The following is a 17,879-nucleotide window of genomic DNA, read 5'->3' as shown; positions in this document are numbered from 1 at the left end:
TTCAGGGTTTATTGGCAATGACAAAAGCTTACTATAGCACAAAACAATTTGAAATCGCTACTTCCGGTTTTGAGTTATTCCCCTTTGAATATTTTTTTAGTGGGTCTCGTGTACCTGCAAAGGCTCCGAGTTGATCCGTAGCAAGTAGTTTTAATTTACAAATCCTTAATGTAGACATCTTGAACGTTGTCCTCCTAGTTTTACATGTTTGATTAACCCACGTATACTTCTTAAAAAATAACATCGAAATTAATGTTTCAAAAAATGTTAAATTTTGCTTATATCTTTGCTCAATAACTTTTTAGTTGTAAATTTTTTCTAGACACATATAGAACAAAAGTTGTGCAGAATATTAAGAGCTTTCATTTGATACCATAAAAAAGGAGCTAACCCCTAAAATGAGGGGTGTAGATCCCTTAAAAGTCTTTGCTTCATAACTCTAAAACGGTAAGTTTTTCGATATGGGCGTCGCTGCAAAAAATGTTGTTTGTGACTTTATTGATCTCATAAAACTGTTTTTGTGTTCGGGTATTGCATAATATGAGGGAAAAAGTAATACGTGTTGACCAGTACTCGCGGCAATTTGGCCAAGTTAACGAAACTCTCCCTCGCCCGCGGCCGAGAAAATCGGTCACCATGGTCGCGGCTGGGCTACCTAGCGGTCAGCGGATATCTAATACACGAGAGTTGCGTCTCTCATATACGAGTTTATTTAGCCGCCAACTCAAGAATTGTTTTAGTTTTGATTACACATAAAAGTTTATCGACTAAACGATTCGGTGTCAATTAAGAAATTGTTCAGTTAATAAATAAGAGCAATGTCATTCTCAATCTAAAGCAATATTAGACATAGATTAATTGTGGGTTTTAAGTTTAAAATAAAGAACTTTTATTTGATAGAATATGGTCATTATACTGCAAACTTTTCAAATCGTCCTGGGTTCTGAGCTGTGCGTGTCTGTGCGTTGAACCTTTACGTAATCTATCCTTCGTCCATGGCCGAGGAGATGAGCCACGGCTGCACTACCTAGCGGTAAGCGGTTATCTAATACACAAGATTCGCACACCGCGACGCATACTTAGATGAAGAAGAATGTGTTTGAGTTTATATAGCCGTAAATACAAGAACTGTTTTAATGTTATGTTATAAAAGTCTGTCCATCTTGTATTTATTTAATTAAACATTTGAGTGAAAATGAAAACTAATGAACGATATTACTCCAAATCGGAAACATTGTCAGACATAAATTAATGGCTGGTTTGTATATCTAAAAAAATTTAACCCCCCACCCCTCCCCCAATATTAAATGATGATCATCCCTCGCACATGGCCGAGGAGATAAAGCGCGAGTGGACAAGTGATCCGCAGTCGGCTCGTGTTCTTCTACATGTACCTTATTACGCGCTCATGTTTCATATTTTGCACGGACAGAACTATACTTATTATGTTTTCAACTATTTATATATAAAATTAAGATGAAAAGATAAATTTATTTTGCTTGTACAGCTGATTGAGCATTGATTTAATTATACTATAGCGTACAAGGTAGTTTAAAAATCAACTCAAATTATAATCAAAGTTCCATGTTACATGTTTGCGGTAGGTGCTAGCACGATAAAAGAATGTCCTGAATTGTCCTGAATGGAGGCATTTGATGATTATTTGAAAGAATATTCACATGAGTTTTAAACAACTGAAGATTAGATTCTATCGGTCCCATATCAATCACTCTGTAGTTTTTCTAATACATGGTTGTTCGTTTGAGTGTGGAAGCGAATTCATTGCTGCGTCCCCACCCCCTCCTCCCGCCCCGCTGACAAGTGCTTGCGCTGGATTTTTTTTAGATTGGCAAAAAGATATCCAGATCTGTCGAAAATCATTTTTGGTGACTTCTTCTTATGTGTAACATTTTCTATTCAACGTGTTTCACTTTCCCACCCGATTGTTTATTCGGTCAGTCTGTGTTAATTCAATCGCCACGTGCGACCAAAAATCTTGTGTCGCTTTAGCACACACAACTCAGAACATATGTAATTGAGTAACAGTTGGAAGGTGCTTTTATTAACAATAAGACTATTATTCGAAGTCAGTCATCTTTACATTAAAGATGTGGAATCGTTACCTGAGAGTGTGGCTAATAAATTAACCCGTTAAACACACTAAACTTCTATAGTTATGAACAGAATAATTCATAATATATTATAATTGAAAGTTGGAAGTCAAAGGGAATTTTGTTCTTTAGAAATACGACTACATTATGCAATGCAGTCGATCGCCATAGAAATCATCAAAGTACTGCAAGTGTCGACAGATTTCTTATTTCTTTGAAAGACCATAATTGTTCACTTGACTTGCAGACTATAATATAGCGACATATCCAAAAAATATATGCGCTTCTCAAAGTTACACTTAAGTGCGTTATTGGGGATTTTATTTATTGCTAATTGTATGAAAATTTATAAAAAAAAAAATGAATTGAAGTTGTTTATTATGAGGTTGTAATGCAACTTAATTTACTTAGAAGGTTAGCTACAGCCAGTGGAATAATAATTTTAGGTGAACAATGAATACCCAATATATTAAAATACAAGATAAATAGTTTCCAGAACTATAATACTATGCATGTGTATATGAAAGTTGCACCCTCATTTGTATGGATGTAGGTGAGGAGGTAAAGGTGTATCGATATACATACAATGTATGACTGCACATACGGATTCCGGACCGTGGCTACAAGACGATACACATAATAGTTTTTTAATACATCAATGCGCAGTTTGATCTAGAAACTGACCAGTTTCATAACTTCTTCGAATTTCTCTAACACGGACTGTCTAATTCCTTCCCAGAATTCCAATTTACGCAAGCGCTATTGAAGTTTTTTTTTCTATTTTATAAATCAACCCACTGACATAAAAATAAGGATTTTGCATATTATTACATCGTCGAGAGAGGTGCTATTCATTCTGTAAATAAGGTTATTTAATTACATTACGTTACACAGCGGTGTCTTTATGAAACAGAACCATCTGGTGTAAAATTTAGATGCTCGCTTTTGCATAAATACTCCCGCTGATCTTTTTTTTTTTAGCTGATTATATATTATTTTGAATGTCCAAGTCTACTCGTATCATTAAATGATATCAGACGACCCACATTTCCCTATAGAAAAGTTCAGAGATGCCATAAATTTTGACTAATTACTAAAGTTTGTCCGCACGTAACAATTCTAAACTTGCATATAGTCTTCAAAAATTTAGAAAGATTTGAATAAAGGAGTTATCTTAGAGAAAAGGTTACGTGTTTTGTAGGCGTGTTCGGTTTTAAAAGAAAAATACAATTCCTGACATGAGTCATGAGTACATACTGTTTATAACAATGCTTGCTACCCTTTGATTTAACTCGCCATTTAACATGATGTCTCATTTTTTAAAGAATTTTTGAAATGATTACACAAACTGTGTTCGACAGTTTTCATACAGCATTTTCTTCCTTTCTTTTCAAAACATGTTTTATATACAGGCTTTCAATCACAACACGTTTTTATAACAAAAGCAGAACTGAAAGTTTAGTCATTATTGTCGTTTGACACCATATCGCATATATTTTCAACCCGCAGCAACAACGGAAGACCTACTCGTGGTTTTGCCACGAGCTCTGCTCTAGTTTACTTAATTATTCAGTGGTCAAAAAGAAGTTTAAAATACTTACATCATACAATATAAGAATCAATTTTTAAGCTAAAGTATAAAAAAAAAATCAAGATTCTTAATTTTTCATTTTATATTTAATTTTTTGATTGTTCTACATTTTATTTACAGAGTTAACCTCTCTGAATAAGTTTTCTAACAAAATATATATATAAAATACAGAAAAACTAATCTATGTATGAACTAGTCGTTACACACAGTGCATTTTAAAATCAAGCCTTAATGTGCTATTACAATCAATAAAAAATTCTCTTTATATTACTTTTTAAAAACCTTACCGTGTTGAATAAGAGCTGTAAAGAAGCAGACTTTTATATTATGTACAAAACATACAACTGTGTTTCTTATTTAGATTTCAATTACTTGAAGATTTATCACATAATAATTATATATTTATTACGAAATAAAAAACTACCTTCAAGCTAATTATACGGTTAATCTAGCTAACTTGTTGATATGGTCTTTGTGTGTTCTTTACAACGTAACGACAGTTAGTATCCATGTCATGTGATTTTGATGAGATTTATGAATGAGCTGTCCTATTTACTCAGGTTTTGTACGTTAACAGTTCGGTATTTCTTCTCCACATTTAGCAATGAATTGTTCAAGGTGAGAAACATGATGAACATAGCATGCACTTTAAGTGACAATCTGAAGTTGGATGACGTTTTGAACACAACAGAGAGAAGACCGCCGTTATCATTTTCTTAGTAGTAAGACATATAAAAGGTAAAAAAAAAACCGGACATATTGATCTAAAAGATATTGATTATGAACTGCATATACTAGTATTTGTATGTGCGTTTACCTGCCTATATAAACTTTCTTTATTTGGTAAAAGGTGGTTACATTGCATATAATGTAATTATAAGAGCAATTAAAAGCTCTTAATAATCATTACCTTAATACATTAATTTAAAGAATAAATAACAGATAGCATTATCAGGATCATGTCGGTAAAAGAGGGAAATGTAAGCGATAGATACCAGCAAAAAACCTAACAATCAAAACAAACCTAAATATGAATCAAAATTTCAAAAGAAAAACGGGAAACCAAAACGTTTATGAAAAAACAAAGAGATTATTTTAAAATATCCAAATCATTATGAAATTCACGGATACTTGTAATGTCTTATCAAAGCACAATAATTAAAAATGTAAAAAAAATTCGGGTTTTTAAAACAATTCACAAGATTTCTGATAGAGTTGCAAAACCTGTTGCAAAAACTTTAAGGTATTTGATTTTATAACGTCTGCAGTACTTAAAAACTTAATTTTTAGGTTGGTATTTTTACCTGATGATATAAAAAAAAATTGAGATTCAATACTACACGAATACCTTATGAAGCCTAATCGAAAACGTCAACATGTTTCACAATCATACATTATTTTTCTAGTCTTTAGATATTTTTAAATAGGCAAAAGTATCGGTGTTTAAGTGTGGTGAAATTAAAAACAAAATGACAAACAAGTAAAACTGACACCAGTTTCCTTCAACTTTTTTTCTTCATTCATTTAATCAGCCTACATTTATACTGATATACACGACCAGTCCGTTCAAAACAGAGTTACGAGAAATAAAGCATATTAACACGTATTCTGTTTAAAATTAGTTCAATTTAAAACTTAATGAATGCTATATTGTTCTTGTTCAGCCTAAAAAATACCAACCAATTGACAGATACTTCTGAAATTTATGTAAATAAATTTCAAATAATTCTTTGATATAAAAACCCACAAGGAAGAAAACAACTACTGTCATTCCAAATGTACATATAGTTAGTCTGGAATCAAATCTGTAAATTTTATAAAATACACGGCGACCAATGAATAATAGCTGGCACCATACAAGGATCTACCGTGATTCGATACAATTTGATTTGTTTACAAAATACGAGCTGAATGCGCTTATCTTTAAATCGAAATGCATAGCAAATTAGGTAAACTTATGTACATTTACTTCTCTTTTTCGATAAACTTGTCAGCTTTGCCCTGAAAGTCAATGTGATTACAGATCAATATTCCATTTAACTAAAATAAATTCTATCGATGACTTTTCTTGTGGGTTTTTTTTTCTCTCAGAAATATGATGTTAACCAAATGTAGCAAAACATATGGGAAAAGGTGCACTAAAAGTTTAGAAGATGTTTCTAGTTTATATTTTTTATCGGGTTTTTCTACGGAAAAATCCGGTGATTGAAATAGTGAAAATGGCGGGCCAAAAGGGAACCCTCATTTTTCGGATAACTTTACCAACAGTATTCAAGATAGGAAGTTGTTCTTCTGCAGATCAATGGTACATATATCAGAGGTGTGAATATTGCTAGGATTTTGATCTTTGATAATTTATGAAAAAAATAACAGTTTTTTAACTTAATCATTTTTGGCAAAATATTACATATGGGTACTCCATTTTACTGGCTATGATAGGTAGTGTTTATGAATTCAGAGTTGACATGGATTATGGATATAGTTCACCTAAAAGAAAACCCGGTTTGCTGTTACATTGACAGCTTTTCACTTGTCTTTTCTATGTAACATGTTTTCAAACGATTTTTCATATATTTGTAACATATATTTATTTAGTAAATAAACCCTTGCCGGAAATGATTTTCGAAAAAAAAAAATTGTTGTCCCTTAATACAATTCTCGCTAACAAACAAATTTATTAATATTTATTTATAACAATATACTTTTTTTTTTACAAAACATGAATACAGTTTATTTTGTGGAATTAATGAAAAGTTGTAATCCAAAGTATCTGAACTCTCGTGCAATAATCTCGGCTAAAGATATTCCATATGTTGGTCTAAATAATAAATGTGTTACAAAAAATTTACTTATTAATATAAGATTATTAACAACGTGTTGTTCAATGTGTCCCCATAAACTAATTTATCAGTGGTGAATGGGAAAGACATTTGTGACTTTTCTAAACCAGGAAAACATACCTTTAAAATATGCTGGAGTACACAAAGGATATATTGTCGCTAGGTTTTTTAATCGACTTAAGAAAAACTTATTACATGTATTTCATGAATGGGATGGCTTTAATGTTAGATAACACCGCTTATCTGAACATTATAACTTTTAACCTGAAATTGCCTCAAAAAGATTTTGGACCAAGTATAACTTTATGGATTGTTTTTCTTTCAAATCTTTATATATTTTTCTTTCTTTATCATCATTCGGCCACTATCGGAAACCAATCACTAGATCCATTTTGATGTTAGTTTTAACATATCTAAATATAATAAGATAAATTAAGCATTGTGCAACCATCATAAACATATATTGAATTTAAATGATCAAAGAGCAACATTTAGGATAAACAAAACATGAGATGTACCAAAAAGTTGAATAGAAATGAATTTTGAAGAAATGGACAAAAATAATACTTATCATCTTTTTTAAATGAGGCGACTTTAACCGACGGCTTTTAATCGCTTTCACAACTGACCTATTTCTACCTTTTCTGCGTAGGACGTTGGTACCCTCTCTTGTCATTTGAGTGAGTGCAATAAATGTTTGATTTAAAAATCTTTTTTGATAAATAGTGTAGTTTGGACGATTGTTTAACAAGTACTTGTGGCGGAGTGATGGCACCTTGTGGTTAATATTAATCACTTTCGTAACGCAGATTACGATGACGTTTAACCTGCTAGTGAGTATATAAGTCTCAACAGGCTGAGCTTCAAACAATATTGGATAACCACCCAAGACCGACAAAAGGTAAAGTTTTAAAAGTTATTGTACTTAAAATAAGTTTGAAAGTAGTTTACTTTCAAAATAATGTAATTATGGTTGGTCCCAGACTTTTTATTACTTTTTATTCTTTTATTGTTTTTCGATTTAGATGTTCCGATTGCTCTGTTGCCTTGCCCTTTTCTCTGTGGCCTTTGGCTTTTACTACGGAGGCATCGGCTACGGTCTGGGACTTAACAACCCCTACTACGGTAACAGTCTCTATGGAAATGGACTGTATGGAAACGGGTTGTATGGTAATGGGTTGTATGGAAACGGTCTCTATGGTGGGCTTTATGGAAACGGTCTCTATGGTGGTCTATATGGAAACGGTATCTACGGAAACGGTCTCTATGGCGGGCTCTACGGGAACGATCTGTACAATGGCTTGTATGGAAACAATGTGTATGGAGGCCTAAATGGATATCGAAGTGGTCTTGGCCGTCTTGGAAAGGTAAATTGAATATTGCAAGTTCGAATAGGTTAATCATGACAAATTGTTTTTATAGTTTTTTTATGTTATATGTTTTGATTTTCTTTTCAGAGCTATTATTAGAGGAATGTTCGACAAGGACGTCTTGAATTTGTTTTTACCAAACATGACCGTGTACATAACTCATAAAAATGTATTTAATGACACAAAATAAATGACTTTACACCGTATGATTGTTATTTCTATTTATGAAAAATGACAATAACAAACTGTCAAAAATCTGAAAAATCCATAAAACGAAATACAAATTCAAATCAGAGCAATACGAACCTCTAAAAGGATAGAGACGGGATCAGGTGCCTAGGAGGAGTAAGCATCCTCTGCTGACCGGTCACACCCGCCGTGTGCACTTTGTCGTAATCGAGAAAAAAAACGGAAAGTCCGTAGACAATTAGGTGATTAATTATGATCTAACAATTAGTATGAAAATCGCCAGTCAGCATGCGACCCTTTGGAAGATTTATTCAGTTCTTTCTGTTTATATGTATAAAGGCTTTAATTGTAGCTTATTATTTAGTAAATAACAGAAATGTTTCACCAATTTATACACAACAGAATGCTCCGCATGATAGAATATGTTAAATGTTCATAAACTAAACGGTATTTTATACTTCATTGAGAGCTAATACTATTTAGAAGACGACGATAATGCATTACGGAAGGTGTCTATTTCGGTTTAGATGGAACATATTGTATTGAATTCGAATTGAAACCATCCTAATGGATGGTTGCTTGAATGAAAGAAAACCCCATGTTCGCACAAGTTTGACATGTACAGCTTTGTGGGTATGAGCTGAATCAGAAACTTTTCATTTTGTTACGTTGCTGCCTTGTTGTTTTCTTAGTATTATTTCAATCGTTATTAGAAATTGAAGATAGAGATAAACTGAAGTACAAGTTTTATTTATTGCTTGTACTTACTCACATAGCATGAAAGCAACAATATTGCTTTGAAAATATAACAGGTAAACTTGTTTGAAGAATAAACATCAACTTCGGCCTCGCCAGCCAAGGAGATTCCCATCGCTGAATGCATACAGATCACAACTGATATGATTTATTTCCCACATTAAAAAAAAGGTTATTTTGTTATTATGTTATACGTTATGATAGGACAATAGACATAATCTTTTTTTTTTTTTTTTTTTTTTTTATTTGCAGTTTTTCATTTTATAATACACTGTACATATAACACATTCATACACACATACATACAAGTCATGATCTCATAATTTTTGAAAACTATTCAAGTTGATACAATTTTGCATAAACTGAAATGAATAAAGCTCTTGAAGTTAAATATTAAGAAAAAGATTTTTCCATTCAAACCATCTATCATTATGTTTATCATAAGAAGAGTTTCTTATAGCAACACATTTTTCTATTTCATATCTAAAGTTTAAGTGACATAGTAGACCTGCAAATATTGGAACTTTTTTGTTGTACAGACATTGAAAAATATATTGTTTAGTATACAGGATCAAAAAGTTGATGACTAAGTTAGAATTAGAAGGAGGAGTCTCTCCAAATAATATGTTATACTCATTAAAGCCAACTCTTTTTGAAACAGCATGATATATATGCATACTTAAACTACTCCATAAATCTAAAGCAAAGGAACAGGATGTGAATACATGTTCAATAGTTTCAACTTCATTATTACAAAAAGAACATATATCATTATCAACTATTTTTATCTTTTTTAGATACGATTTTACAGGAAGAATTCTATGTAGAGTTCTATATTGTAGCCACTGTACAGTAGTATCTGTTGTAACTTTGAAACATACTTTGAAAATATCCTGTAAAATTAGTTCGGAGTAGCCTCTCATGACAATTTTTGAATTCCATCGAATGATTGAGTTTGGAATAATACATTGGACATTTGTATTGATTAAATTATAAATAGGTTTAGTGCATTTCTTGTACAAAAGTAATTCAACACAGTAAAAGGGTAGAAAAGGACCAACAAAATTGACATAGTTCTCCTTTGAAAAATTTGAGTCTTTAACAAACTTTCGAACAGCACTAATTATGCTGTTATATTGCATAAAACATACTTTGTTCAAATGAAATCTTTTTTCAATTTCAGATTTTGATAAAAATGACCCATCATCATGTAAAAAGTCTTTAACAATTTTTACACCTTTTTTGTACCATTCTTTATAAAACATAGACTTCTTCTCTACTTTGATGTTTGAGTTATGCCATATTGGAGAAAATATTATATTATTGTTAGAATCACAAATTTGGTTAGAGTGTACGTTCATAACATTAAGCCAAGCATCAAAGACATCTCTCCAAAATATATTATTGCATTGTTCTATAAGTTTTTTAATAAAATTATCACCAAACTCTAAAAAACCAACCCCTATGTCACCAAAGATAGCTTTAAAAATGCTCATCCATGATTGTCCCCCTTGCACCACTCTTTTGATCCAAGAACATTTAAGCGAAATTATAAAATTTTTAAAATTTAACATTTTCAAACCTCCAATGCAAAAGTTTTGGGTCACAATTGAACGTTTGACTTTGTCACACTTGGATTTCCAAACAAATCTAAAAAACTCATTATTCAAAAATGTAATTGTATCTTTCTTAGGATTCGGTAGGGAAATGAGTAAATGGTTTAATTTAGGTACAATAAGACTCTTAAGTACTGTAATTCTTCCAATGGGAGTTAGAATTCTTCTTTCCCATTGTTGAATCAAAGCAATAATTTTGGGAATTTGAATGTCATAATTTAAATCTGGAATTTTTTCTAAGTCCACTGAAAAATGAATACCTAATAGTACAAATTCAGTGGCCCCCCAATCTAGTTTCCATCTAGAATGATGGAAAACTTCAGAAGAGAATTTTTTTGATCCAAACCATACAATTTTAGTTTTTGAGCTATTAACTTGCAGACCAGAAATTTTTGAGAATAATTCTAAAGTTTCAAGAGCATTAAACAAGGATGAAGCTGAACCATCAAGGATAAGTGACGTATCATCAGTATATTGGGAAATTTTGTGTTCCCTATCATAGACAAAAATACCTCTTATATCCTTATTTTGTTTTATAAGTATAGCTAAGATTTCTGCACAGAGAATAAAAAGATATGGGGCTACGGGATCACCCTGACGACAACCTCTCTGTATTTCAAACTGCTGCGATAGAAAGCCGCTTTGAAGGATTGAAGCTTTAAAATTTGTATTTAAAATTTTTACCCATTTTATAATATTGTTTCCAAATCCAAAAAAGTGCAGCACCTTATAAAGAAAAGACCATGATACCGAGTCAAAAGCCTTTTCAAAATCAATAAGCATAAGTAAACCAGGCAAATTATTAATTTCTGTGTAAGACATTAGATCATATATAAATCTAGTGTTTTCTCCAATATATCTGCCCTGTATGAAACCTGTTTGTGTATTTGAAATAAGTAGGTCTAAGGTGGATTTTATTCTATAACTGATGCACATAATCTTGGTATATCCTATTCTGGTATAATGAGTCAAGTTACATTTATTTGCATATTACATGTATTTGGTAGAGAGAAAGTTGTTTGCAATAAAAATGAGATGTGATGAATTTATTACTAGGTGGAAAACTATTGAGAATCTTATTGCAAACATTCATGTTTGACTATTTTTAATCATCTCCATATACTTACTTGCTATAATGGGCATTACACATATATCTATATCAACACGTAACTATGACATGCATCATATAACCCTTTAGTAACCGTGGTAACTGTACATTTAGAATGAATGTGAGAGTGAAAGTTTTTGTTCAGTCATCTTGGTGTGTTTGTCTTTCTATATAGAACTATTGTATTGATTGGTAATAAAAAAAAAAGGTACATTTATGATTTATTTTATAAGTATATTCAATAGTATACATGTGTAACTATAATCATGTATTTTAATAATTTGATAAGTATATTATTTGTTTATTGTATAGCTATAATTATAATATATGAGTATCTACATTATAATATTTTGATCTAGTTATACACATTAAATTGATAGTATTTTGAGTATTATCAGTAAATTGAAAATATTTAAATATATGACTTAAATACATTTTGACATCTTATGAAGTAAATTATAGTAAAAAAAAAAGAAAAAAAAAGAAACGAAATATATACAATAGATTATTTCATTGTCCCAGCCTTGATAGAATGAAGAATAAAACCCAAAAATAAATGAAACTATATGCAAAGCTTAAACAGTCAAATATATGCACAGTACTAAAATTTCTCTGTTGATTAAATAAATTCATAAACAATGGGGAAAAATCACAGTTTAATTTAAATGAATGTATTCTAAGTTTACAAGGTAAGATATTGTCTTTTCTGTAACCAATATTTAAATATTTACATGAAGTTGTAACGTCCATGCATTTAAGCTTTGTTCTAAGGATTAAAAATGAAGGAGAGTTTTTTTTTTTACATTTTCACCAAGATTATTATGGTTATTATGTCGAATAAATATGCACTACTTCGTGTTAAAATCAAGTATTGAAAATTTAATAATTGATCAATAGTGACGCTTTAATGAATTCAAAATTTGTAATTTTTCTTAAATACTTCTTGATTCATGCATTATTAAGAAAAAGAGTTGTTGGTGTTGGATTTTTTGGAGGAAACAATATCTATGAAGACGGTCTCTATGGTAAAAATGTCTTTGGAGGCAAAGGTGGATACGGCATCCTTTTTGGGGGTATGGAGGGGGATTTGGTGGAAAGGGAATTGTCAGAATTGTCGGGCTTCTGGGAGGAAAAGGTATAAATGGAGGCGATCTTTCTGGTAGCAAAAGTGGATACTTTTGTTATCTCGGAAGATATAAAGGTTGATACAGTGGGTTATTTGGTGGATATGGTGGATTCGGAGGTAGTAATTGTGGATACGGTGGTAGTGATAGTGGATACCAATTGGGATATGGAGGATACCGAGGTAGTAATGGTGGATACGGATTGGAATATGGTAGACAATGTGGCTTTGGGCCGGATAGATTGATCTGTATAGAGGATACGGTGGATTGAATGGTGGATATGGTAACAGTTTTGGTAAAGGGTACGGTGGAACAGTTACTTTTATCTCAGGTGGAAAAGGACTTGGAGGATTTATCAACGGCAAAGTAGAAATATTGTGAAAATACTTCATTAATCAAGATGTATACATGATCTAGTTTCAACAACAACATCAAGAAATTTTACTTTTTATGTTTTACAGGATAACTACTAAATAAGGATTTTGTGCAGCTGCTTTTCTATATGGACAATTTCCTTATCGTATAGTGTAATGAAATTTGTGATGCCATATATTAATGGTGGTCAATAGTCTTTATTAAAACTTATAAGAAAAAACAAAATAAAAGGATCTTATTTGTGTTTTCATCATGTGGAATGTTATCAGAATTACTTATGAATTTACAATACATAACCATTACAGGTTAATATTGAGAGCAAGATCCTTAAACTAAATGATACTTGAGTCTAAATGTAAGCGTCTGAAGATACCAAGCCTACAAGACTTTTAAATACAAAATTAAAACAGAAAATAAAGCGCTTATCTTCAAATCGAAATACATACCAAATTAGGCAAACTTCTGTATATTTACTTTTCTTTTTCGATAAAACTGTCAGCTTTTTCCTGAAAGTCAATGTGATTACAGCACAATTTCCCCATTTTCCCAATTTTATCTATCGATCACTTCTCGCGTGTTTATTTTCCTCTCAGAAATATGATGTTGTTCAAATATAGCAAAATATATCGGAAAAGGTGCACTAAAAGTATAGAAGATATTTCTAGGTTATATTTTATTTTCTATAGTTTCAAAACGATATTTGTATAATTCATTTATTTCATACATAAATCCATTTTGGAAATGATTTTCGAAAAAAATTAAAAATACAATTCTGGTTAAAAACGCATTTATTAATTCAACAAAATACTTTTTTGACGAAACATAAATACAGTTTATTTTGTGTAATTAATGAAAAGTTGTAATCCAAAGTAACTGAACTCTCGTGCAATAACCTCGGCTAAAGATATTCCATATGTTGGTCTAAATAATAAATGTGTTACAAAAAAATTACTCTTTAATGTAAGATTATTAACAACGTGTTGGTCAATGTGCCCCCAAAACTAATTTATCATTCACGTCAGTGGTGAATCGGAAAGACATTTGTGACTTTTCTAAACCAGGAAAACATACCTTTAAAATATGCTGGAGTACACAAAGGAGATATTGTCGCTGGGGATTTTTACTCCACTTAAGAAAAATTTATTACATATATTTTATGAATGAGATTGCTTTAATGTTAGATAACACCGTTTATCTGAACATTATAATTTTTAACCTGATATTGCCTGAAAAAGATTTTGGACCAAGTATAACTTTATGGATTGTTTTTCTTTCAAATCTTTATATTTTTCTTTCTTTATCATCACTCAGCCACTATCGGAAACCAATCACTTGAGATTCATTTTGATGTTAGTTTTTAACATATCTAAATATAACAAGATAAATCAAGCATTGTGCAACCATCATAAACATTTATAGACACATTTATATTGAATTTAAATGATCAAAGAGCAACATTTAGGATAAACAAAACAGTGGATGTACCAAGAAGTCGAATAGAAATGAATTATGAAAAAATGCATAAAAATGATACTTATCATCTTTTTTAAATGAGGCGACTTTAACCGAGGGCTTTTAATCGCTTTCACAACTGACCTATTTCTACCTTTTCTGCGTAGGACGTTGGTACCCTTCTTGTCATTTGAGTGAGTGCAATAAATGTTTGATTTAAAAATCTTTTTTGATAAATAGTGTAGTTTGGACGATTGTTTAACAAGTTCTTGTGGCGGAGTGATGGCAACTTGTGGTTAATATCAATCACTTTCGTAACGCAGATTACGATGACGTTTAACCTGCTAGTGAGTATATAAGTCTCAACGGGCTGAGCTTCAAACAATATTGGATAACCACCAAGGACCGACAAAAGGTAAAGTTTTACAAGTTATTGTACTCCAATAAAAAAAAATACGTTTGAAAGTAGTTTGTTTTCAAAACAATGTACTTAAATGGTTGTTAGTTATTAGCTACTTTTTATTCTTTTATTGTTTTTCGATTTAGATGTTCCGATTGCTCTGTTGCCTTGCCCTTTTCTCTGTGGCCTTTGGCTTTTACTACGGAGGCATCGGCTACGGTCAGGGACTTTACAACCCCTACTACGGTAACAGTCTCTATGGAAATGGACTGTATGGAAACGGGTTGTATGGTAATGGGTTGTATGGAAACGGTCTCTATGGTGGGCTTTATGGAAACGGTCTGTATGGTGGTCTATATGGAAACGGTATCTACAGAAACGGCCTCTATGGCGGACTCTACGGAAACGGTCTGTACAATGGCTTGTATGGAAACAATGTGTATGGAGGCCTAAATGGATATCGAAGTGGTCTTGGCCGTCTTGGAAAGGTAAATTGAATATTGCAAGTTCGAATACTGTAAACGTATTATATTTTGCGTGTACGTTATTTTGCGGTAATTAGTTTTTGAACAAGTTGGCGTGTATTTGAATTAGCGTTTTCTTGTTCTTATACATACATGCATGGCATTTAGCGATGTACTTGATTTAGCGGAAGTTGCATTCCGCCAAAAGCGCTAAATAGAATATACAGCCAAATGTAGTACGTTTACAATAGGTTAATCATGAAGAATTGTTTTTATAGTTTTTCTTTATGTTATATGTTTTGATTTTCTTTTCAGAGCTATTACTAGAGGAATGTTCGACAAGGACGTCTTGGATTTGTTTTTGCCAAACATGACCGTGTACATAACTCATAAAAATGTATTTAATGACACAAAATAAATGACTTTACACCGTATGATTGTTATTTTTTATTTCTTTTTTATTAATTTTTTTGTGTTTATATTTAAAAATGCGTTCAATATAGCTTGTTATTTATTAAATATAAGAAATGTTTATCTTTTCGTGTTTTCAGCAATTCTTAGAGAACAGAAAGCTTAGCGTGATAGAAAATGTTTAACTACCAAAATCTTATTGGTATTATAGACTTCATTGAGAGCTTAACTATTTAGAAGACGATGATAATGCATAACGTAAGGTTTTTATTGCGGTATAAATGGAACATATTGTTTTGAATTGGCCTAATAGACGGTTGCTGGAATGAAAGAAAACACCATGATCGTACAAGTTTGACATGTACAGCTTTGTTAGTATGAGCTGAATCAAAAACTTTTCATGTTGTTACCTTGCTGCTTTGTTGTTTTCTTAGATTTATTTAAATCGTTGTCGGGATCTAAAATGTAAGATTTAATTACCTTGTCATTGGAAATCTCAAGAATTATTTTGTTAAAAAACATTCTGATTGCACACACAAGTACTCTGAAGTTGACAATAAAAAGATGCTTGAGTTTCTGATAGACAATATCTATGTAGTTTTGGGAAATCAAGTCTTCCAACAATCTGTTGGAATTCCCATGGGTACCAATTGTGCCCCCATCGTTAGCAGATCTATTTTTGTATTCTTATGAAGCAAACTTTACGTGAACAAATAAATCACTCGCTGTGGCCTTCAACTTAACATTCAGGTATATCGAGTCGACGACGTATTATCAATTAACAATTGTTATTTCCATACTTACGTCGACTCGATATATCTCAGTGAACTTGAAATAAAAAAGTCTGCGTCATCTGTTTTATATTTGGATATTTTACTGGACATGGACATAAACGTGGTCATAAAAAACCTGGTAAAAATGGTAACCTAAATACAAAACTTTATGATAAACGCAATGACTTCAATTTTTCTATAGTCAACTTTCCTTACTTATGTAGCAATATACCTCCATCACCTGCATATGGTGTTTTAGTCTCTCAGGTGATTCGATACGCAATGGCATGCTCTTCGTACATGAACAGTTTCTAAGACGAAGCAAGCTACTGACAAACAAGTTGATAAAACAGGACAATCAACAGTCTCCCTTGAAGTCATCTTTTCGTAAGTTCTATGGTCGATACAACGACCATGTCAGCAAATACAATCTTCCACTGGGCCGCATGCTGACTGACGTTTTTCATACTAATTGTTAGAACACAATTAATCACCTAATTGTCTACGGACTTTTCCGATTTTTTTTCGATTACGACAAAGAGCACACGGATGTGACCGGTCAGCAGAGGATGTTCACTCCTCCTTGGCACCTGATCCTACCTCTATCTATTTGGAGGTCCGTGTTGCTCTGATTTAAATTTGTATTTCGTTTTATGGATTTTGAGATGGTTCACGGTTTGTTATTGTCATTTTTTCACGAAATTTCGTCCCAACGAACCTGAAAAATATATGCAATCCACGAAAATTGAGTCACAGTAAATTTAATGATTTCACAATACATATATATGTGGCTTATGCTTAAATACAATGAGACGTTATGAACATCTTAAGAAGTAAATAAAAGCAAAAAAGAATTTTAAAAAATATACTAAAGATAATTTGATTGCCCTAGCCTTGATAGAATTAAGAATAAAACCCAAACATTAATGAATCTACATGCATTACTTAAGTCAAATATATATACAGTACTAAAATCTCTTCGCATATTTAATAAATCCATGGACAATAGAAAAACAAATCAGAGTTTAATTTATATGAATATTGACTTTTCCCCTTAAATAAGAGAGTTTCAAGATCGAAATCAACACCATTATTATTTAATTTATATACAAGTATACATGTATACTTGTATATTAATTAAATAATATTGGTGTTGATTTAAAATTAATTATAATATGGACACTTCAAAAATAATGTTTAGTGTCTTCTACATAATGACCACATTTTGACATAGCTGTACATCTGAATAAATTGACTTTTTACGTGGGAAATAAGATGTCTAGCATTATTTCTAAGTTT

The 17,879-nt window shown here is 31.6% G+C and overlaps 2 protein-coding genes across 2 annotated transcripts; both read left to right on the top strand.

Annotated features, from left to right (window-relative positions):
• Positions 1–7,278: 7,278 nt before the first annotated feature.
• Positions 7,279–8,116, top strand: LOC105345179 (keratin-associated protein 19-3). The gene is made up of 3 exons (XM_011453290.4): positions 7,279–7,443; positions 7,568–7,909; positions 8,000–8,116. The coding sequence occupies exons 2-3, from the start codon at positions 7,568–7,570 to the stop codon at positions 8,009–8,011; spliced, it is 354 nt and encodes a 117-aa protein (XP_011451592.3). The 5' UTR covers positions 7,279–7,443; the 3' UTR covers positions 8,012–8,116.
• Positions 8,117–15,029: 6,913 nt separating this feature from the next.
• LOC105345102 (keratin-associated protein 19-3-like) lies at positions 15,030–15,824 on the top strand. Its single transcript, XM_011453175.4, has 2 exons — positions 15,030–15,420; positions 15,712–15,824. Exons 1-2 carry the CDS (start codon positions 15,079–15,081, stop codon positions 15,721–15,723), a joined length of 354 nt encoding a protein of 117 aa, XP_011451477.3. The 5' UTR covers positions 15,030–15,078; the 3' UTR covers positions 15,724–15,824.
• The last annotated feature ends 2,055 nt before the right edge of the window (positions 15,825–17,879 follow it).

Source organism: Magallana gigas, chromosome 6 (genome assembly GCF_963853765.1).
Source record: "Magallana gigas chromosome 6, xbMagGiga1.1, whole genome shotgun sequence".
Lineage (NCBI taxonomy): Eukaryota > Metazoa > Mollusca > Bivalvia > Ostreida > Ostreidae > Magallana > Magallana gigas.
The sequence above is the reverse complement of the archived record's forward strand: the minus strand, read 5'-3'. Positions and strand labels throughout refer to the sequence as shown.